At 32.2% G+C, this 23,775-nt stretch overlaps 1 protein-coding gene across 5 annotated transcripts in view; it reads left to right on the forward strand.

Moving 5' to 3' along the window:
- Window positions 1-22,782, forward strand: part of CADM2 (cell adhesion molecule 2) — a 1,054,563-nt gene extending 1,031,781 nt beyond the window's left edge. For all 5 annotated transcript variants that reach the window (XM_074389151.1, XM_003928313.4, XM_003928312.4 and 2 more), the window contains 2 exons: window positions 14,115-14,240; window positions 14,992-22,782. In XM_074389151.1, coding sequence (XP_074245252.1) covers window positions 14,115-14,240; window positions 14,992-15,110 — 245 coding nt within the window. In that variant the 3' untranslated portion in view covers window positions 15,111-22,782. The remainder of the gene's footprint in view (window positions 1-14,114; window positions 14,241-14,991) is intronic.
- The last annotated feature ends 993 nt before the right edge of the window (window positions 22,783-23,775 follow it).

Consider the following 23,775-nt stretch of genomic DNA (forward strand, 5'->3'; position numbering starts at 1 on the left):
CCACTAGGCAGTGCCCCAGTGGGGACTCTGTGTGGGGGCTCCAACCTCTCATTTCCCCTTTGCACTACCCCAGTAGAAGTTCTTCATGAGGGCTTTGCCCCTGAAGCAGCCTTCTGCCTGGACATCCAGGCTTTTCCATACATCCTCTGGAATCTAGGTGAAGGCTCCAAGGCTCAAATCTTGCACTCTGTGTACCCACAGGCTCAACATATGGAGACCATTAAGACTTAAGGCTTCCACTCTCTGAATTAGTGAGCCAAGCTGTAGCTGGGCCCATTTGAGTCATAATAAGAGGTGGAGTGGCTGAGATGCAAGGAGCAGTGTCCCAAGGCTGCACAGAATAGCTGAGCCCTGGACCTGGCCCAGAGGCTTAAAAGGACAGAATGAAACCACCTGTCATGTAGGGGCTGCTGCAAAGGTCTCTGAAATGCCTTCAAGGCCTTTTCCTTATTGTCTTCATTTTCCACATTGTCTTGGCTTTTTACTCATATAAATTTCTGTACCCTGTTTTAATTCCTCACCTCAAAATTGACTTTTCTTTTCTGCCATATGGCCAGGTTGCAAATTTTTGAAGCTTTTATACTTTTTTTTTTTTTGGAAAAATGAAAATTCTAATTATTCACTATTTATTTGCTTACACATATGAGATAGGATGTTAGAAGCAACCAGATCAAATCCTAAATGCTTTGCTGCTTAGAAATGTATTCTGCCAGAGAGCCCACATCATCACTCTCAAGTTCAAAGTTCCACGGATCCCTAGGGCAGAGGCACAATGCAGCCAGTTTCTTTGCTAACACATAACTAATGTGACCTTTGCTTCAGTTCCCAGTAAGTTCTTTATCTTATCTGAGACTTCCTCAGCCTGGAGTTCATTGTCCTTATCACTATCAGCACTTCGGTCACAATGATACATCAAGTTTATAGGAAGTCGCAAATTTCCCCTCATCTTCTTGTCTTCATCTGAGCCTTTCAAACTTTTCCATCCTCTCCTATTACCAAGTTCCAAAGTTGTTTCCACATTTTTAAGTATCCTATAGAAATGTCCTACTTCTTGGTACTAATTTTCTGTATCAGTCTGTTCTAGCATTGCTATAAAGAAATACCTGAGATTAGGTAATTTATAAAGAAAATTGGCTCACAGTTTCGCAGGCTGTACATGAAGCATGATACTGGCATCTGCTGGGCTTCTGCAGGGTAGGAAGCCCAGGTAACTTACAATTATGGTGGAAGGTGAAGTGGAAGCCACAACTTCACTTGGCAGGACCCAGGAGGAAGAGAGAGCAGAAGGAGGTGCCGTGCACTGAAACAATCAGATGTCAGGAGAACTCGCTCACTCACTGTCACAAAAACAGCACCAAGGGGAATGTATTAAGCCATTCATGAGACACCTCCCCCCTAATCCAATTACCTCCTATCATGCCCTACCTCCAACACTGAGAATTACAATTTGGCATGATATTTGGTGAGAATACAGATCTAAATCATATCAATGACTTTCTAAAAACAACTTTGTTATTTCTTATTTTCTGGATGTGTTACTTTCTAAGATAGTGTGAACTCTTAGTGAATGACAGATTCTGGGAAAAATGCAGGAAAAGCAATTTATATGAAGGTAGGAGAAAAAAAGAGAATTAAATAAACACAATTTGCTATAGAAACATAAACAAACCATTACGCTAATTTGGAAGAATGATTATAACTACATGAAGTTTTCAACTGTAATTAAAGTATGATTTATTTTAGGTTACATGTTTAATGATGTCTATGAAAGACAGTCTCTACCTGTAAATTGTATTTGTATTGCTTAAGTAGAGGAAAGCTATAGGGTTCTATTATTAAAATTCTGAGGCATTCTTAGGTATTAGGTACTGCTTAAAAGAGTTTTAAACTTTTATTACTATAACATATAGTATGAAATATAAAATACAGATATTTTAAGGTTACCATTTAAATTTTTCTTCACCATAGTTGAAATGACCTTAGTGAATGCATCTTAGAGCATTCAGTTAAGTCTTTTCATTTGTATGATTGGCCTATAAGGTGCTGTGCAATAATTATTAAAATGAATAATATTTTATGCATAATAAGAATTTAGGCCCAGTGCTCTCTAACAAAGATGTAGGACAAAATTTTACACATAATTATACTTCATATTAACTTGTAAGGGCAGAATTATTTTATAGGCATATTTGCCACTCATCAATATTTAAGTAAATTTCCTCTGAAGAATCTGTCATAGGTTTAATTAGCTGGATTTGGCATATTTATTTCTCACGTTTAAACAAAATCACAATCAATTTGTAGAGTACGCAAATTTTCTGTATGCTTAGATGGAAAGCACTGCTGTAAATTTAAACATGCTATGTTTCTTACAAACTTTCTTTTTCTTTCTTTTTGGAACATTAAAGTCTATGTCATACTCACAAACATGCACACAACTATTTCTATAATTATATCAGTGTCTAGATCCGTGACTATTTGATCACTACATTCTTAATGATAATAAGGTTATAGCAGCTCTTGCTAGATATTAAATAAGTTGATTATATAAATAGCCAAATCTCCAAGTGTTAACTACACTGAAGTTTTAAAACCAATATTTTTTTTCTGAATCATCATATAAGCAATCAATAAATTTGATAAAACCTTATTCCAAAGTTCTTCCTCTAGCTGGGTAAATTAATGTACTTAACAGATCCAAAATTAAGTGACATTCTGAGTTTTCTGTAATATAATATTCAAAATATTCTAGCATATTCTTAATTATAACAACAATTAAATAGAATTTTTCTTGTATGTACAATATTTGAACTCCAAACATATTTTCTACATTATCTTTTGTGTCTAAATGTGTTTTTTGCATATAAACTTGCCAAGAACTTGTCCATCATTTCTACTTTTGGCCATATTGGAAAATAGGTTCTAGAAACCCGGTTTGGTCTTTTACTGTTTTCTTCCAATGTCCTCATGGGATAGTCTCAAAAGAGATCACAGCACAGATAACAAAGAATCTCAGGAAAGGAACCCTCTCTAAAATTTGGAAAAGTTGCTCACAAGAACGTGTGTTCAGGCACCCGTAAGCCAAGCAATTACTTTGTAACACACATTAATCATGGTCTATCCTCTTGACAGCAACTTTCCTCTTATGAAAACTCTCCTATGCTGGTGTAATTTAGTTTGCATCAGGTTCAGTTTTTCAGTTAGGAGCTTGGACAGTAACATAATGTTGTTAAATATGTACTAAAAATCTGCTAAATTTCATATGAAAATAGTAACTATGTTGCAAGACTGATACATCGTCATCATAAGTTTATGCTTATTTAATAAATTTAATAAAGTAACAATTAATAGATGTGAAAACTAAGGCAGAGGGAGCTTGAGTAAACTGCATAATGGTCACATAGCTAGTGTGTGAAGGAACAGTAAGTGTAAGAGGGGAGTGCTTGGCTTACTTTCTATTTGAACAGAACTTGGTAGATGAAAAAGTAATCAGATAACATCTATTTAAGTTTAATATTTTAATATGTATAACATGCACAAGCCTTTTCTCCTGGTATGTGGTGGTCTCTTTTTAATGGTGTATGGGAAAGACATATGTTTATTATTGAAACTGAGGAACTGGTTCAATTATTATTTATAGTGGTTTTCAAAACTCTTAAACATGGTTAATATAACTTATAATTGTCATCAGAATAATCAATTCAAAAAATATATAACAGAACTGGTTCAACTATAGTGACTAGTGCTATAGTATACCTTTTAGAACTGACTTGTTTAAAAATATATTTTAACAGAAACGGTATTGTATGTCTAGTGTATTGATTCATAAAAAAATTAATATGTTTCTAACAAGTGATGTTTCTTCATTATTTAAGTGTTTATTTTTCCATCAGATACATTTCTGCACACGGATAAACATCACAATTAATTGGTATAGCCTAAAATTTTAGAATAATATGGAGTGATATAAATGATCTCATTGGAAAATATTTATTCTTTATTATACTAAGATTTTTCAAAATAAATCTATCCTACTTTTGTTGAAGCATACTTAATTTAATTATAATAAAGTCAAGGTTTTTTTTAGTTCAGCTTAAGAAGAAATATGTTTAAATCTATATTGACTCTTATGCAAAAAATAATTGCATGCAATATATTTAACCTTCATTCTGCTTAAACATACCTTAATTTATCTTTTTAGATTTTCACAAAGTACATTGCCAGAATAGATACATGGCAATGTCATCATCAAATCATTTATTTTTCTTCTTAATGGTTGCTCCTATTTATTTTATGTGTGTAGGCAGAGAACAGTGATGTGTGAAGGGTTAGGTATTGTTGACATTGAAGGCAGAACAGCTCCAAGACAGAAAGACATGAAGCAACAGAATAAAAAAAATAGCAATTTATATAGATCACATGAAAAAAATCGGGCACCGTGAAATGAATTTTAGTATATTTTTTCTGATAAAAGCAACCCCAAACTACAAAATGCAGGCTTGTTTACAATGTCTAACCTTATGAAGCCCATTGTTTATTTGCATATTTATTGAACACCTATTAGATATGACATATGCATATGTTCTCTTAGTCCATTTAGTCTGCTATAACCAAATACCACAAATTGGGTTGTTATAAACAACATAAATTTATTTCTCACAGTTCTGGATGCTGGAAATTCTGAGATCAAGGTGCTGGAAGATTCAGTGTCTGTTGAGGGCCTGCTTTCTGGTTCATAGATGATGTATTCTCTGTGTACTTACATAGTGAAAGTGCCAAAGCAACTCTCTACCTCTTTTATAAGGGCATTAATTCCATTAATGAGGGAAGAACTCTCATGACCTAATCACCTTCCAAAGGCTCCACCTCCTAATATCATCACATTGGTGATTAAAATGTCAACATATGAATTTTGGAGGGACATAAACATTCAGACCCTAGCAGATTCCCTACCAACTGAATTTTTTCATAATGACTGTTTTGAGAAGAGCAGAGCAGGTACTTATTCTCACGTATAGACGGAGAAACTGAAACTCTACACTGGTCACAGGAAAACAAGAGTGAAATACTATTTGAGATCTCTGAGCTTAAAAAGAGACTATGATTTTAGGAAGGAAAATTAGACTCTACATCATGTGCCCAATGGATAATTAAGCTGAGTTTTCCCAGCAGCAAATGGACCCACGGCAATCCATGGCAATCCAAAAACTTACTTTGTTTTCCCTTTGATCAGCTAGATAACCTTAACAACCCTTCTTTTCTTTCACCTTCCTCCTGCTATCACACAGGTCATCTCATGGAAAGTTCTCTCCCTTTTTGAATGTCAGAGAGAAAGGAGGTGAAGCATTTTCTGAAGGGCTGTTAGTTCTGATAGCTGCACTGCTCTGCTGGTTGAGAGTCCTCTCTAGAGTTGTTCAAATTCTTCAGAGCTAAAAAATTTCCTCACTTGATACAGTTGAGGAAATCCTAGCCTGCATTCACCAGCAAAAAAGATCACCGAAAGGAAGAGAACTATGCTAGAACCTACATTTTCCAAAAACAGAAATACCATGTTTGGATAAGTTTTCCATTTAATTTTTCTCAAGAACAAACAAGAGTATCTTCTTCAAGGACATATTTTATTTGTGCCCATGACATTATTGATTATGTATAAATATAAATTAATAAAATTGATTGTTATATGATTTAGATGTCTGTAAATGATGAAGAAAGGATAAGCAGATCAGCTTGTGAAAGGGGACAACCTTCCCAAGAGGGAAAGTGCAGCCTAGTGCATGAAATTAGTGCACAGGGTGGCAACACTTTCCTTCTGCACTCCTGATAATCTCATTTCACTTACTGAAACATTTTGTAAATTGATTATATCTCTAAGATAAACAGCCTTGGAACACTAAAAACAAGCAAAATGAAAACAAAGAAAATAGTGATTTTATAATTAGTGTGGCCAAAAGCTTTTTGAATAGGAACCTTATGTATAAATATATTTTTTTTACAGATATCTTACAGATATAAACATGTGGGGCCATTTGTTTTTTACTAGCTTAATGGGGAAATAAATTTATGTTACACTAAATACATTTTGAGAGGAAAGGTTAAGTTTTGTGTTTTCTTGGATTTGCTTTAACCTATCAGTGAAAATCTGTTGTATATTGTAGCCTTAATTTAAAAACTCATATAGTCTCTACACATCTTATGTATAGTTAGAACTATGTGTAAATCACTGCACAAATATGAAGAACTTTATATTTTCATGTTTTCTATCTCTTAGTATTTCTTAGGTGCTTAGTATTTCTTAGGTGCTTCTGTTAGGAACAGTAATTGTATATAAAATTAGAAGATAATAGAATGGCCCTTGAGTGACTGTAGTGATGTGTTTCTCTCCAGGGACCTTGCTAATGTCATATATTGTCAAAGAACAGTTTATTTTTTCCCATAAATTATGTATAACTGTTTCTAATGTTTTACCATAGTGCCCCTCTTTCTGAAGCATTATTCTTTTTAAAGAGGGGTAAGTGGGCCCGTAAGTATATGGACAAAATTCTAATTTAATATTAGAATCAAATTTTAGAAAGCATTATTAAGTACATATCTAGATGAATCATTTTTACTTAACACTAATTTCTAAAATATTCAGATAGTAACAGTTTTATTATAATTTAATAGGATGAAGGGGCAGTGATCCATTGCTCAGCACAGTAAATTGGTATATAGAAAACTATCTCTGTTTGCAATTTAGCATAAGAATTTAATATTATTCATTCACTCATTTTGCTTAGCTCTTAAAACAGTGTAAAAGTGCTGCTGCAGTTATGTTACTAGTGTAAGACACAACCTTTATCTTCAAGAAAACTTACATCTTTAGGGGAAAATAAAACTTAAACAAGTGAATTAATCTGGGGGGATCTCCTGAATTAAATAATTCAAGAATAATTGACATAGACTGATCACCACTGTTTGGAATTAGCATGCACAGAGGAAAAGAAGTATGTCTTACAGGATGAAGAAGCTTAAATAACAGGAGATTTTAACATAGATGGACATTGGATTCTCCATCATGATATACGAAAAAGGAATATAAATTATATGAGAAAATAAAATGCTGTAGATGACCTCAACCAGTTCTTGTTCCCAAAATAGGAGTCATCTTAGCCATACTGAAAACTGATTTTCATAATTTTAAAACTTTTCCAAGATTATTTCAAAACTAGTTTAAGCAAGCTGTTCCATAGTTTATCAATCTTTTATTAATAATAACTATGATTTTCTGAGTACACACTTTACATACATTGAATAAAATTGCAATGTATTACATAGAGCCTGACACAGATTAAATACTCAACAAATTATTCTCTCATTTAATCCTCACCCATCAAACTGTCACCAGATTCTTTTTCCATCCAATCTCATGTTATGCAAATCTTCTGTATTAACATTTTCCCTAATCTTTCAAATAGTTAGACACTTAGAATGGTTCACAGTTACCACATGCAATAAAAAGTCCTGAATGAGTCTTTTAAAGGGCTGAAAAAGGAAACCTATATTTTTCTACATGGCAGCTTACACTTTCCAACTTTCTTCCTTTTTTTTTTTTTTTTTTTTCCTCATAAAACTAACATTTGGATAGTACTTCCTTTGTGTCAGACAATCTTCTAAGCCATTTAAGAGTATTGATACATTTAGTCACTGACAATGGTGGGAAATAAGTATTCATATTCTAAAGGTGAGAGGCTTAAGAAAATTGACCTATGTCATACAGATAGCTATAAATGGTTTAAGGTTTCATGTATACAATTTGTAAATCCAGATTTTGTAAGCAATGTCTTCCACTTGAAAAAAATTCACTGAGTTTTCTGTTAAGCAAAATTTGACTTTGAAAACATATTTATTGTAATATATAACAACAATTGAATAATAATCACTTTCTTGATATAAAAATGTCCTTGGAGCCTAATTTTAAAATATTTTAAATAAAATGATTTAAATTTCAATTATTTCCTGCCATTATATTTACAACTGAAAATCAAACATAATAACTTAATAAAGTATTTTTTTATAAAAAAAATTCTAACATGGCCAGGAGCGGTGGCTCATGCCTGTAATCCCAGCACTTCAGGAGGCCAGCGGGTGGATCACTTGAGGTCAGGAGTTTGAGACCAGCCTGGCCAACATGGTGAAACTCTGTCTCCACTATAAACACAAAAAACCCTGGCATGGTCACACATGCCTGTAATCCCAGCTACTTGTGAGGATGAGGCAGGAGAATCACTTGAACCCAGGAGCCAGAGTTTGCAGTGAGCTGAGATTGCTCCACTGGATTCCAGCCTGGGTGACAGAGTGAGACTCCATCTCAAAAAAAAAAAAAAAAAAAAAAAAAAATGCTAATGCTAGAATGAGGAGCTATTTGCATTTATGCTTTCTGCATACTGTGATTAGAGTTTGTACTTTGTATTTTAAGAATGGAAAACATGATAGATCACCTTTGATAGAAACCCCCAGCAATGATTTCAGAGACAGAATTACATAGTTTAGGATTTCTCCATGTTAAGATTTTAAATAAAACTGTAAATTGGTGTTATTTTTCACTCTCGTAAATATTTAAAATTACTGACCTTAGGTATTATAATTTGACATAATTTTCTCTTTGGAATTCTTTACTAAGAGTCAAATAACTGTAACTGAAAGTTGTTAACTTCAAAAAGTTTTATGTTTATAGTATCTTATGTGTTTTTTACACTGTCAGGTAAAAGAAATTAGTAATGTATTACCAGATCTTCTGAAATTTACTCCAGTGTTAACAGGCTAATGCCAACAAATCATGGGCTAATGCTTGAGAATAAATAATAATCTTTAAAGATACATGATGTATTTATCTGAAAAATAATGCAGACACAGCTCCCTGTTAAGAAATTTCAGAAGGCTTTACTTCATCTTTTTATTGCTATGAAAATAGAAGGTAGATAAGAGAGGACATATGATAAAGTCCCATTGAAGTTTATCCGTTTAAATTATGTATGCTTCCTGCATCATTCAGGTGGTACTTATCCTCAGTCTCAAACACTTGTTTTAGTTGCTAAGAATAAAAACTTAAAGAGAGACTTTTAGTTCTAACAGTTATGGAGATTTAAAGAAAAAAAAGCATAGCCAAAAATATTACTTTTTTTAAAAAATATACTTGCTTATACACATATAAAGTAACTTTCTTCATATCCATAATATCTTTAAAATCTTAAATTCCTATGACAATATGTTGATCTATTTTGTTGATGAAATCAAAGCTGCAAGTTGATGTAATTCCTTCACAGATTATAAGAATGAACAAGATCAATAACAAATATATATTATAAATTACTTTCTTCAAAAGTTATATTAATCTATTTCTGAAGGTATCTGAAACAAACTAAAAACAATAGTGAACATGATAAATTTAAATTGATCTACAACGAATTTTAACAGGTCAAATTGTTTTAATGTCAAAAAAAGGAGAGGGATATGGCCTACGTATATAATCTGAGATTCTACTGTAAGAATGAAGATTATAGGCAAAAGCAATAAGAAATAAATCAATGAAATCTTTCTCTGGTAGTGACCTATATCGTAAGACTCTGTCTCCATTCCACTCACTAGGTACAGATGTCATATAATTCATATTTCAGTTGCAAAGATATCTGATCTATCTGTCTTTGATAGATCTACAGTATTTATCTATAGCATTGAGAATTAGCAGGAAAAAAACATCAGCATCAGAACTAAGAGTCTTTGTTCCAGTCATCCCAATAGTAAGATTAAAAATGAGAAAAATCAAGAATGTGTAAAGCGAATTTATTTATTTTTGAGTCAGAGACTGAGTCCATCAAACCTCTTTTTCCTTATAATTTACCCAGTCATGGGTATGGCTTTATTAACAGCATGAGAGCAGACTAATACAGAAGGCATAAAATTTAATTAAAAAGTAATAACATTTTTTGAATCTTTTTAATGTCTTAATATTTAAATATTTTGTTCAAAAACATTAAAAATTTTGTTCAAAAACAGAAAATACACACTGGGGTCTGTCAGGCGGGAAATAGAGAGGCACAGTGGGGGGTGGGGAGTTGTGGAGAGATAGCATGGGGAGAAATGCCAGATACAGGTGAAGGGGAGGAGGGCAGCAAATGATGCTGCCATGTGTGTACCTATGCAACAATCTTGCATGTTCTTCACATGTACCCCAAAACCTAAAATGCAATTAAAAAAAAAAAGAAAATAACATCAATATAAACATATGATCCAATATCAGAAAAACTATACAACTTACTAGAAGACACTGAACATTGGAATTATTGAAAAGCCATGCTGATTTTTAATAATAAACTATATAAAACAAAATGTATTTATAAGTTTATAAATTCCAGTAAATAATCTGTTAATATTTTGATTCTTCCAAAAATGTTCTGAACTTGATAGATGTGTTTTTAAAGACTGATTTTCAAAACTATAAAACCGGTATAGGATTGGGCATACAGATCACTCATATAGAAACATAAAATCTATAGACAACTATTTTATGGTAAATTTCATAAAATTGTCGATTAAAGAAATTGGGGGACAGCTGGCTATAAAAACAGAATTAAAGTTATATTTTAATACTTTATCCTCAAATCATAGGCCAAAATACATTTCAGAATGATTAAAGTATAATAACAAAAGAGTTAGATGACATTATAGATTTCTGTGCATATAATCTTATGGCAAAAGTGTTTTATTCCATGACCCACAAGCCACTTATCATAACATAATTTAATAGATTTGATTAAATGAAGTTACAAGACTAATCTTTCTGAAAATACCAAAAATGAAAAACAAAGAGAACTTGTTAAAAACTGTTCGTCTCTACGTAAAGCGGGCTGTTAAAACAAAATTTAAATGGAAAAATGCACAACCACATGGACAGGCATTGCAAAATTAATGGATTAATATAGCTAAAAATATTTAGACTTCCTTATGTTAACCTGTAATTTCATTAATTCAAAGCATTTAAATTTAGATGTTACTGTTCCACATCAGATTGGTAACATTGTAAAAAATTATATTTTTGATGTTAATACAATATGGAGAAAATAATACCACAGGTACTCTTGATGGGGAGTGAATTTGTACAATCTTTCTGCAATGTACATTGACAATATTTATCAAAAGTCTTTACAAAATATTTATATCATTGATCCAGCAAAACTTTTCAGAATTTATCATCAGCACATAAGACAGATGTAGAGATGTATGAACAAAAGTGATTCCTAAGTTTTCTAAAAGAGTGCTCAGTTCTGAAAGATATTCAGCAAATAAGTCTATGTGATTTATGACTGTCTGAATATGAGAACTTGGGCTGGATTTTTAAACTGATTCCAGTGTGTGTCACAAGTAATATAAATAGAGAATTTCGAGATATGACAGGTTTATTTTTTCTTCATTTTTTGGAGATTCATGGGCAACAATAGAAATTCAGAGAAATACAAGAAATATATATTAGAAAGCTAAATTAAAATTAACGATTGTAACTTAATGCTTAATGTTTTTAATCTTTTTTTTTTTTTTTCCAACAAACATTTCAAAAGTATACTGTTCGGGTGGGCACAGTGGCTCACACCTGTAATCCCAGCGCTTTGGGAGGCAGACGTGAGTGGATCGCTTGAGGTCAGGAGTTCAAGACTAGCCTGGCCAACATGGTGAAACCCTGTCTCTACTTTAAAACTACAAAAATTAGCCAGGGTTAATTAGCTGTGGTAGAGGGCACCTGTAATCCCAGCTACTTGGGAAGTTGAGGCAGGAGAATGGAGCGTGCAGTGAGCTAAGATTATGCCACTAATTGCACTCCAGCCTGGGCAACAGAGTTAAGACTCTGTCTGAAAAACATAAAACAAAACGAAACAAAGCGTGATTGTTAATTGGGCTTTTTTTTTTTTTTTTCCCCCAGACAGCGATTCAGTGACCAATATCTTTACTTACTCATTTGACTCTCTTATCTTCAACTTTCATCTCCTAAGATCACCCAGGAGGCTTACATGTGTGAGGTTTTCTATTTGGATAAGCCTTCATTTAGTTGCCTAGAATACAAATCACTAGATAAGCCTTCATTTAGTTGTTTACTTAACTGTTAAGGGAGACTGGAAAATGCTTAGCTCTAATAACTGAAAGCAAAGAAATGTTTGTTTTTAGCTAGAAATCTCTGCCCCATATACCCTCTGATCACCAAATCTGATCAGAAGGGTATATGGGACAGAGATTTCTAGCTAAAACCAAACCATCTAAAGAAACATATCGCATGCCTTCTAAAGAAACAACCTAAAGTTCCATCAAGCCAAGGTATCCAACTCAAAGCCCAAGACCCTCAGATATGCACAGCTCTCTTCATCGTATCTGGATACATTCATCCAGAGGTGAAAAGAAAATGAGTTATTAATGCTCCTCTGCATCCCATACACAATAGACATGATAGAGACAGGAGAAGCACTCTTTGGTAATAAATACTCCCATTTGGAATTAAAGAAAGAATGGGATACACAAGGTAATCATGGATCTGTACAATTTTAAAAACATGCCAGGCTGGCATTACAAGGCCCTTCTGTCTTGGCAAGAGTTGGGATTCCCTGAAGAAACTGGATTCTCCTCTATTCATTCCTTTTTCCTTTCCCCAATTCTACCCTCTGTGGAGTTAACCTTGTTAGTCATAGCCCATGACTATATTTGAAGTAGGTGTTGGGGAGTATATCCTTCATCAAGGATACACAAATTTTATAGTCCACTTTTTGCATTCACCACTTAGTTGTCTAGATGTTGTTTGAAGCTTCAGTCAGACTGTTTTTTCTGTCTAGACATAGGATCCTTTGACACAACAGTTACATTAAAAATATAGAAGACTCATAATCATTTGTCAGATTCCTGTTCCTATAATCTAGCTCTAGTTTTTAAAGGCCTTCTTTCCAAGCCTAATTCATTTCTTTACTTTCACTCTCTTTTAAATCCATCTGTAAATTGTCAATAGCTATCCTGAGGCTACCTGCAACAATGAACCTGTGAGCATAGGATGTACACTTAATCTGGTCTTTGTCATGGGGCTGAGTCTTAGTGGATTTTATTGTCAAGGTCTTCACTCAGTTTTAGCCCTTATTATGTGACTTCTATAAAGAGCTAATTTTCCAAACTTTTGAGTGCCCAGATGTCTGGGTATTCTTTTTATCTTTTCATTTCTTCTTGAAAACTGGCTATCCCTTCCTGGATTGGTCTCTTGCCTGTAAAATCCTATTGAAGGCAGAACATAAAAGTGTATTACTAAATTGTCTCTTTCCAATCACTTTCTCTAGAACTGCAATTTCCACTGGCATTTAAATCTTGATGCTGAGTATTCATCTTCCTCTTTCTATCAACAGCATTTAATGGAGTCCCAATGCCTGCTTTCTGGCCAAAACCTATTCTTCCCTTTAATCAACTCCAGTGTTTTCTCCAGGATCTTTTCCTGTTTGGCTGTTCTCTCCTTTTCAGTCTGCACTACTGGAAGTTCTTTCTCTTCCTGGATTTTAAATACGGAAGTTCCCAGTGGTCCGTTCTCAGACCTCTTCTTTTCTTCATCTAGATACCCATGGGGGAATTAGTCAATTTCCATAGCTTTAAATAATATTTATATAGTGATTAATCTCAAATCATCATTTTCAGCCCTGCCTTTCTCATGACATTGTTTTAACTAGATAACAGTAGAGTTGAGTTCATCACACCAAAGAAATATATAGGCACACACACACACACACACACACACACACACACACACACACACATATTTTCAGATGGAGGTGAGGAGGAAGGAAATGCCTATAACTATACAAAATATATATATATATATATGTATATTTGCTTATCCAATCTTTTCTTTAAAATGTAAGCTCAATGACAACAGTGATTGATGTATCAAATGTTATATCCCCAGATACCTCGTATTTATAAAATTTGTTCACAGGATGATTGGTGCAACACACATTAATGAATTTTTAGTAGAAATTGTGTTGATTTTCACAACTTATTCTAATGCAGATAGGCATTCTACGACTAACACATTAACTAGAACAATATTTTCCTCTTTTTTCCAGATCCTAATGCTTTGGCTGGCCAGAATGGCCCTGACCATGCCCTTATAGGAGGAATAGTGGCTGTAGTTGTATTTGTCACGCTGTGTTCTATCTTTCTGCTTGGTCGGTATCTGGCAAGACATAAAGGTAGGTTATGTTTCGTCAGAGTGTTCAACATTTGCAAAATATTCTAGACTCACTTCATTGTAAAATATTATATCAGTGCATATATGTATTTGTTTGTGTGTGTAGAGTGGGGAGATAGTGAGAAATGCTAAATTATTTCAAGGAATTCTTGATTATTTTACCTAAATCTAAAGTTAAATTGGCTTAGCAAAATAATCTTTAGCTAATGGTCAGATGTCATAGAGTAAGCCACTGGCTCAGAATAAAAGAAATGAATAGAAGAAAATTTGTATTTTATTTCTAGAACCGAAATCCAACTGTAACTATTTGTTCAATGGTTTTGTTTGTAAGTTTGTGAACACCCATGTAGCCATATTAGTGAGGAAAATATATATTGGGCAATGGGCCAGTTAGAACTTTATTAATATAATCTGCTTTTAAAGAAGTTTACCAAAATAAATAGTGACAAGTTTGACATGACCATTTTTAAGATCTTAACAAAAGACCCTGATTGCTACAGCTCTAAGGTTCATATTATCCTTATCCATCATTAAAGAAGTTACATTTACTTATTAGCCATTTCAAGCCCTAACTTCAACTACAGCATACTTGCAAATTGAAAGGAAGCAGTGCAACTGTAGAAGAGTCAATCAGGTAGCATATTATGTCTCAGAAAATCTGGCAAGAGTTCCTTCCTAAATGAATGTAGCTTTAATGCTGGGTATTTTACCAGTCTCACAGAGCTAACATATTTTTCTTCTAATATATGCAGGAACGTATTTAACAAATGAAGCTAAAGGAGCTGAAGATGCACCAGATGCCGATACAGCCATTATCAATGCTGAAGGCAGCCAAGTCAACGCTGAAGAGAAAAAAGAGTATTTCATTTAAGATAAAGGCCAAGATTCTAAGTTTTACTACCAGGCTGACTGCTGGAGAAAACTGGCTATCATCTTTCAGAATTCATTTCTACCATCGTCTGCTACCCTTATTAACTTCCATACTGTACTGCTGTCAGTAGCCAGTGTATACCAACAATCAGCTGTTGAAAGCATCATTCTTTAATTACTGTACCATCCATAATGCAGAACATTTCTTACTGCCTAAATTTCACACCATTGCTCTTTTAACATACAGTGCTTGAATATACAGCCTTAACAATGTTAATCATCTCCTTGGATCATGCTATTGAGTGGTTTTTATACATTAAACGATGTATGCAGAGTTTTTCCCCCCATTTTTTTTCCTTTTAAGTCATAGACCTTATCAGTTTGCCATTGGACAGCTTTCACAAGTAACAGGTTTAGGTAAAGACCTCATGTACTTAAGATTAATTGAAGGTTAGAGGTTTACAAATAATGTTTTCTACATGTCTGTCTTCAAAGACAACATGTTTTGAAAACATGCCCTAAAAAAAAACAAAAAACAAACAAACAAAAAAACACACTGTAGTGTAGATTTTGGAATGTTGGAGATTATACTGGTAAAGCTGTATCGATTTGCTATTGAAATATAGTATTTGATACAAGAGCCATGTGTACAAATTGCAATCATGACATGGTATCTTATATAATTATATAGACCTTACTATAAGGATACTGTAGCTTCATTTACCAATAAATCATTCCAAATAATTTACTGCTTTGGGAATCACAAAGATTTCATTCATTTCTCTAATTTGATTCTGTAATTTATTTGCTGCATAAGGATTCACCTGCCTAAACAAAATTGAAGTATTCATAGGGCACAATTTTGAGACATTTTAGTATCTGTATATAGTGCATATAATAAATCCAATTAAACATTATTTGATACATATTTAACTTTTTTGGCTGTATGTAATTCAGTCATAAGTAAGCATTTTCTAACGTCCATTATATCCCTTTAGATATTACTTAAACCAGTATTATAAGTAAATAACATGTATTAGTATTTTTGTCTGTATGTCCTAGCACTGTTCAACAACAAATTTTTCTAGTTCTTGTTAATTTTTATTTGTTATACAATGGAAGCACAATGTTATAAGGAAAGGTAATTTTAAGCTAACAACCAGTGCACAGCCTCAGGTTTTAAATTACAACCACAGTTGAATAATAACCTAAAAATAAAGTTTTAGTTTGCTAAAAATTTACAAATTTTCATTTTGCAGTTCCAGAGCTGCTTACCTATGTTGGTTTGCCAAAAAGAAGTGTTTAAGATATGTTTTCTGTATAAATGAACTAATTCTTTATATTAAATTCTTGTCTATGCATTTTGTGAGGTACAAACTTATGAAACAGTGAGTGATAGAGAATTTCTGCCATGCTTTTAACTCCAAAGTGAAAGTCTCTTTCTCTGGATTATTTTAAAATTTTGATGTATTTAACCATTAAGAAATGCTGTATTCTTAAATATGACAAAGTCAATCTAAAGTCTTATTATTTCTTCTAGTAAAATAAAATATTGTTAGATTAGTTCTCATTAAATTTATTATATGCTAAAGAATAAAACTCCAGTTAGATTAAAAAATTCCCATTTATAAGCATTGCACCTTTAAGAAGAAAACAAATATGACAATATGGTAGCTATACTTGTGATGTCTGATAGCATGATGGCCTAAGGTTTTAAAAGTAATATTGTGGAATATATTTTTGGGGAATGAGAATGGTTGAGTACAACATCATGTATTAATATCAAATGAAAGACAAGGGTGCTGTATCTTATTTATCAGAAAAGTATAACTCTTTTAAGGAAAATGTTAGAATTTTTAAGCTTTTTTTGATTGTCGAAGCATTTCTCTTGTTGATTTCTTACAAAAGAAAAAGGACGATGTCAGTCAAGCAGCACTTTTTCAGAATATACAGAACATAAATAATATGATGTGGTTGAGTGTTAACATAATAAATCATATACAGTATGACATTTTAAGGAAATAAGTCTGCATTGATGTGATTGCATGCTTGTTTTTACAGTTCACTCCATACCATCTGTGGAAAAATGCAATAATACGTTAATATAGTATGGTAGTTTGAGAGAATCAGGTAGGTGCTACTAGACACATTGAAACTAGAATAGGTTTATAAACTGTTCATATCTTTCAATGCATAATCTTTAGAAAGACTCCACACAGCAAAACTCATCCTGTTAGTACAAAATGGAAAGGTTCTTATTACAGACGTAAGTTGTATAAACTGCATCATCAAATACTATTTAAAGCCTAATTTCAGGATGCACTTACAAAATTGCTACTCCTCATCGATGCCGTATTTACATCCCTCTTCATTTCATCTATATTCTACTTGGCTCCAACAGCTAAATTGTTGCCTAAATAACTCAATCGTCATTTATAGCACTGTAAAATTAGGAATCCAAAATTGGTTGCATTTCAAGATTTTTGTCTCTTTTAACCCTTCAGAGTAATATAAAATTCTCATTAGAACTCTTATAAATCCAGTTAGCTAAAACAACTAGATTATTATACTAGTTATAAACACTGGTATATTATAATTTGTGGGATCTAATAAAATCTTTGCCCATTAAATTTAGTTCAATTTAAATTAGATACCCTGTTCTGAACCGGAAAAAATACTACCAAATAAAGTTATATTTTCATACCTTTAAAAATTGTTTAATTTTCAACCAAACAAAAAGTAAATTATAAAAATTCTGCTCATTTCTATTGCAACAAGTCAGAAAATAATGACAATATTTCTAAATAGAAATGATGCCAATGGCAATGGCTGGAACGTGCACACACGTGTGCACATAGAGTCAGTTTCTGTCTCTTTTAACTGAGCACAGTAGCTAGGGAACTCAATGGAAGCAGTGCACACACACACACACCCTTAGTAGAATATGGAGCATTATTCTTTACCAAAAGTAGCTATTCTCTGCCAGTGTACTGTTTACAGTGTAAATTGATTGTCCTCCATCAAAAAACAAGTCTAAGCAGCATTTTCTTTTCTTTTTTCCATTTTTGCGTGTTCTAGATATGATTATTATCAAAATTAGGAGGAAAAAGAAACGTTTGCGAGTGCAAGAGTAAAGATAGAGTGCATGAGCAGAGTATTGATGGTGTGCATGTTTGTGTGTGTATATGTGTGTGTATAAGAGAAATAGGAAAGAAAGAGAAATTTCAACTTGTTTTCTTTTACCAGAGAATCCAAGAAGCAGTTTAAGGAACCTGATATTGGAATTTAATCTAGGAACTGGATGATCTCATATTGATTCAAGATGCTTACTCTTTCATTGAAACCCCACAATTAAAATAACAAATAGAGAAAGAAAACTAACTTTCCTAAATATGACAAAGAAACTTAACACCTCATTTATTTGTATTTCTTTGTAAAAATATAAATACCTTAGTCAAAAAGACAGGCTCATTTGTAATTATGTACTCATGATTGTAACAGCATTGAGATTCCATGTAGGCACATGTATAGCAGCTGTTTGACGGTGATGGCTCTTCCATGTAACATAGCAGTTATCGTGTAATTTAGTGCCACTTACTGCAAAGTGTTACCAAGGGGAACATTTCAAATGTTTTTTTGTTTTTCTTTGGACATCAGGATAATTTAGTGGACAACAAGTATGAAATTTTACATTATGCTTTTTAATTGTGGAGAAAATGCAAAACCTCCTGTCTTACTGCAACTTTCCCATGATATTGCTAATGACTTAGAGTCCTCTAAAATTGCCCAATATTATTTCCCTTTGCAAATAGTAATTTCTGATAAAACAATACAAAACAAAAAATAACCAGTAATCACAGCCAAACAAATGAAACACCTAATGAGAATTACTGTTGAGTAATGCTTTTTATTAAGTGGCACAAAGTACACACTAAAAACTATGCAAAATATAGGTAACTACAGTGTACGTACATGTAAGTATCTTGTACTTGCTGTGTATGGATGTTGGAAACCCATGTAATTATAATATGCATTTTGAATATTGGGAAAGAGGAAATCTTAGTGTAGATAATAGAATTTGTTTTGAAATATACACTGGCAATATTGAAACATACTCAGTGCAATATCTGCAGTTCTATTGCTGGATACTTAATGCAAAGGGATTTTAAAGAATTCTTCAACAAGATCCTAGAGGTTGCTAATCTTCACCTCTCACATACTAAAGCATTCATTAAAATACAACTAATTCAAGGACAAGTTAAATTTTTCTTATTAATGTAACACAGTAACATTTTTATTTGGATTAGTTTTTAGTGTTATTGCAGAGAAAGAAATAACCTGAGTTTTAAACTTCAATTCACATCTCATTGAATTGGGAATTCTTCAATTTTCGTTGAAATGTGTGCATGTTTCATAGATTGTAGTACTTTTTATTATAAGTACAAATGTATTCAATGAAAGAACATAGGGTACTTTTAATAGTTAAAGTCACTATATCTTAATGGGAATTTTTAAATATATTTTCTTTTCATTTTTTTCCTTTTCTCTCTCTCTTCTATCCCCAAACAAGCCCTTTGCACTCATACCCTTCCAAAGGCAATGGATTGAAAGTAGCAAGATAATAAAGAGAGTTAAAGGGGACAACATTTAAGAATGGGTTCTAAAATCATCAGCATTTTTATGTATTGAGATTATTAATATTGAATGCAATAGTTATTGGATATAGCTGGTAAGTTCTCTGCCATGCATACTTACAATAATCCTTCTACCTCTCACTTTTAACATGGGCTATGATACTTCAATATAAATAGAGGAAATAACTATTTACCAGATATCCCAGGAAGCATTCTTATGGAACTATTATAACAGTGCATTCCCCACCCCCTGGGAAATCTCAAAAGCCAAGATCTTTAGTGTGTTCTATGGTGTATGAATCTGCATTGTTTTTTCTTTTCTACCATTAGCTTTTCCTAAAGGCAAAATATTATAACTTTATAAGAATAGTCCTTCTCATGCCTATTTAATATTTCAATGTTAATATAATTGTATTGATTTTTAAAAATAGTTAAAATGGCAACACTTTGCGAGCCAATCTGATATTTCATTTTTAAAATGTAACAATTTGTTATAAATTTATGGTGTGTTTTAAGTAAAAATCATGTGCATGAATTATTTTACCAAGTAGTATTATGTGTATAAGACAAAATTTAAGTATTTAAAAAATTCCTCCTTATTCATAAATGATCCTCAAATAATGCACAGTATTGCCACAAATGCCCACTTCATTTTGTCTGCATAGACATAAGAATTTTGAGATGATGTAATTTAATTCTTCTAAAAGAAATGACAGATTCTTCTGTAGCAAAAAATAAAAAACATGAATATCTCAAATTATAATGGTGAATCTCTAAAATATTCTTAAAGTAAGATGTTTCTATGTTATGTGGTTATGTTATCAATAATATTTTGTTGATCTTCACATATTTTATATACATATATATATATATGTCAAGTAGTGATATATATATATATATATCTCTCTCTCTCTCTCAAGAAATGTATGATTATTTTGGAGAGAATGGGCCCAAATGTGAAAAAGATGTAAAGAAAAAAACACTATTTTCCCCTATGAAATATACTGTATATTTCAAAAGAAGAAAAGTTAAAAGATATTTGAAGATTGCAGGGGCAAAACAAAAACCTACCAGGGCTCAGCACTTAAGCACTTTTCCCACATCCAGGGTCAAAGCAGCAGTGATTCCTACATGGACTTTTAAGTGCGGTATGAAATGCGACATTACACTTACAAACAGTACTGTCAAACCTCAAATGTTTTCTTTCTTCAGATGCTTTTTTGTGTACATGATACTAGTAGACACTATTCTCTTTATATTTACTGAGAGTGAGAATCATACGCAATAAAATATTGATGGTTGAAAGAAGTGGTCACCAATTGGTTAAAAAACTATGAAATGTAAACTGAATTGTTATATATTTAACCTCTTTGCTTTTCTCTGTGTTTTTAATGTATTGAATAAATCTCATAAATAGAAAGAAAAATAATCTAGAAATTTTTCAAAGCTAGTACTTTCTCCTTATAAATGTATAAAATTTTAATCTTTTTACAAATTTATTTTACTGTAGCTACTGTACTTATTGTAGATTCAATGATACAGTTAAGTCATAACCCAAGGACTTCTGAGTTTGAGATTACTGACCTGTTTGCTTCATATTGCATTCACATCAATATTTGTGAATTTGTTATTTAGCTTTTCATTCAACCAAAAAAATTCCCTCAAGAAAGCTCCATTTTTGTCATAAACATTTCAACAAAACCAACATTAGAACAAGTCTGCCATGTTAAAAATAATTTAAAGACTTATCTCTGAAAATGGTGTCCAGAAACGCAGGTGTTCCCAGTAATGTAGCTTCAAAAATAAAATGTGCTATTTATATGATATGAAATTCATAACTTTTGGAAGGGTATATTTATGACAGCATAAAAAATAAATTCTGTGCTATAAAGAAGATCCAACAAAATTAACCATATTAGCACAGAAAATAGAGAAACACATTGATTGAATCTACTCTTGTCATTAACATTTTCAGAAAACAAAATGCATATTGTAATATTAGGTACATGACAGACACTTGCATGTTGATATGCCTATATACTTACAAAGTATTCAATGTGTACTTAGCGGCGCTTAAAATATGTCATGTACAACTCTTATAACCATTTTTACAGGGTTCCCATTTGCACTTCATCTTTCAGTAAAGTCTTGTCAGAAAAAAATTGTCTGATAAATATGGAAAAATAAAATTTGAATTTTAGTTATCTGTTGGACATTACCGAATTGTCTATTCATTTAGTACACTTTCTTAACCTTGAAAATAGACATTGAAAGATGGAACTTTCTTTTTTCCAGTGACAGGTCATTAAAAAGATGGTACAAAACATATTTCTTTATGCCAAACGCATTATTTTGAATACCTTTTTTTCAACTGCATACATTTTCCATCCCTTTTAGTTTTCCTCAATGATGCCCATTTTCCTTGTAAATTTTTAAATAGAAGTTTTAAAAATTGAGCATCAATAAAATAAATGTTATCTTATTTGTACAACATTTAATCATTATTGAAACATGAACCTTGTAATATGATGACTAAGGGTAAAAAAAAAAAAAAAAAAAAAAAAAAAAAAAAAAAAACAGAAACAACAACAACAAAAAAAACCGTTGCTGACTTAGGAAAATTTGCTTGAGATTGCCAAAATTTCAAAATTCTGTAAAGGTAATTTTACTTTCACTTATTTGTGTTTGCTAATGTTGACTAGGAACAGAAGCAAAAATACCTAAACCTATTTTTTTTTAAACCTTCACACTCTAATCAGTATTATGTATTTCAGCTACCTAAGATAATGCAATTAATAATATGTCCAACTTAAGCTTATGCCAATAAGGATTTCAGATAAGCTTTTAAATTTATGGAGAATTTTCTTTGTGTCTTTGGAAGTTCACTTACCATAAGGTATTTTATAGTCTACTTTAAATAACAGATTTTGTTATACAGGGTAAGCCAAAGGCTGTACGAGACTTAGTGTCATTGGGTCTCATATTTGTGTTAGATCATGAAATATTCCATTAAAATTTATCTGTAAATACAAGGCAAGATTTTGTATCTGGTTTGTTTTATTAAATAATATTCTATTTGTTTTTAATTCACATTTTTCCCATTTAATAAAAAATGCCCTGCATTACAAGTTAGGAAATTTGACACTGTTATTGAAGTTCAGATTGGGCACATCTGAAAGAAAATGAGGACATTTGAAGTAAAACATTTATGCACATGTGTCCTTTTAAAAAAATGTTACCCAAAATGTCCATTCTTATGCAGTATTTCAACGGTATACGTGTATGGAACCCGTGCTTCCTAGGTAAATCAACTGTCTTCATAATGACAATTCTTATTTTGGTCAAATTATGTATGGAATTGAAGGCACACCAGAAAATCTGGTTCATACAATTCACTAAAGGATATTAAGTCTAGGGATTATTAATTATTGGGTTTTGATGCATATGAAAGACCTTAATTATATGATAATTCCAGGATAATACTGATATACAACAGTATACATATTTAAGAAGTTCCAGGAAATGTATAGTTTTTTTAAAAAAGAAATTTTCAAACCATACTTTTTCTGTTTTGTAAAATTTAAGAATTTGTATCCTCTAGTGTTTTAGAAAATACAGAAATACATAGAGAAAAGATTAAAGGAGAAAAGCAGTTTCTCGGTTTAATTTCAAATATCACTTAGGCTGCTCTGTGTTACATGTCATTTAATCAACACATAACTATACAGTTAGGGTGAGGGTTAGGCTTAAGGTTAGGAAAAAAATAGCACAACTATCGAACACCTATATTGTCATCTGTCCACCTCACAAACTTTATTAAGTACCTGAACACAGTATTTTATGCTGATAACCTCCAAAACTTAGTTCTGTAATATAATTAAATTATCCTTCCAATAATTGTTGTTTTCTTTATAATTAAGCATTCCTATGCTGAATGGAGGAATAGGGACATTCAGTACTTTAAAAAAATTATAATTATTGCAATACATCTTATGATTTAAGCAAACAAACAATTACAAATGAATGACCTAT

Source organism: Saimiri boliviensis, chromosome 18 (genome assembly GCF_048565385.1).
Source record: "Saimiri boliviensis isolate mSaiBol1 chromosome 18, mSaiBol1.pri, whole genome shotgun sequence".
NCBI lineage: Eukaryota > Metazoa > Chordata > Mammalia > Primates > Cebidae > Saimiri > Saimiri boliviensis.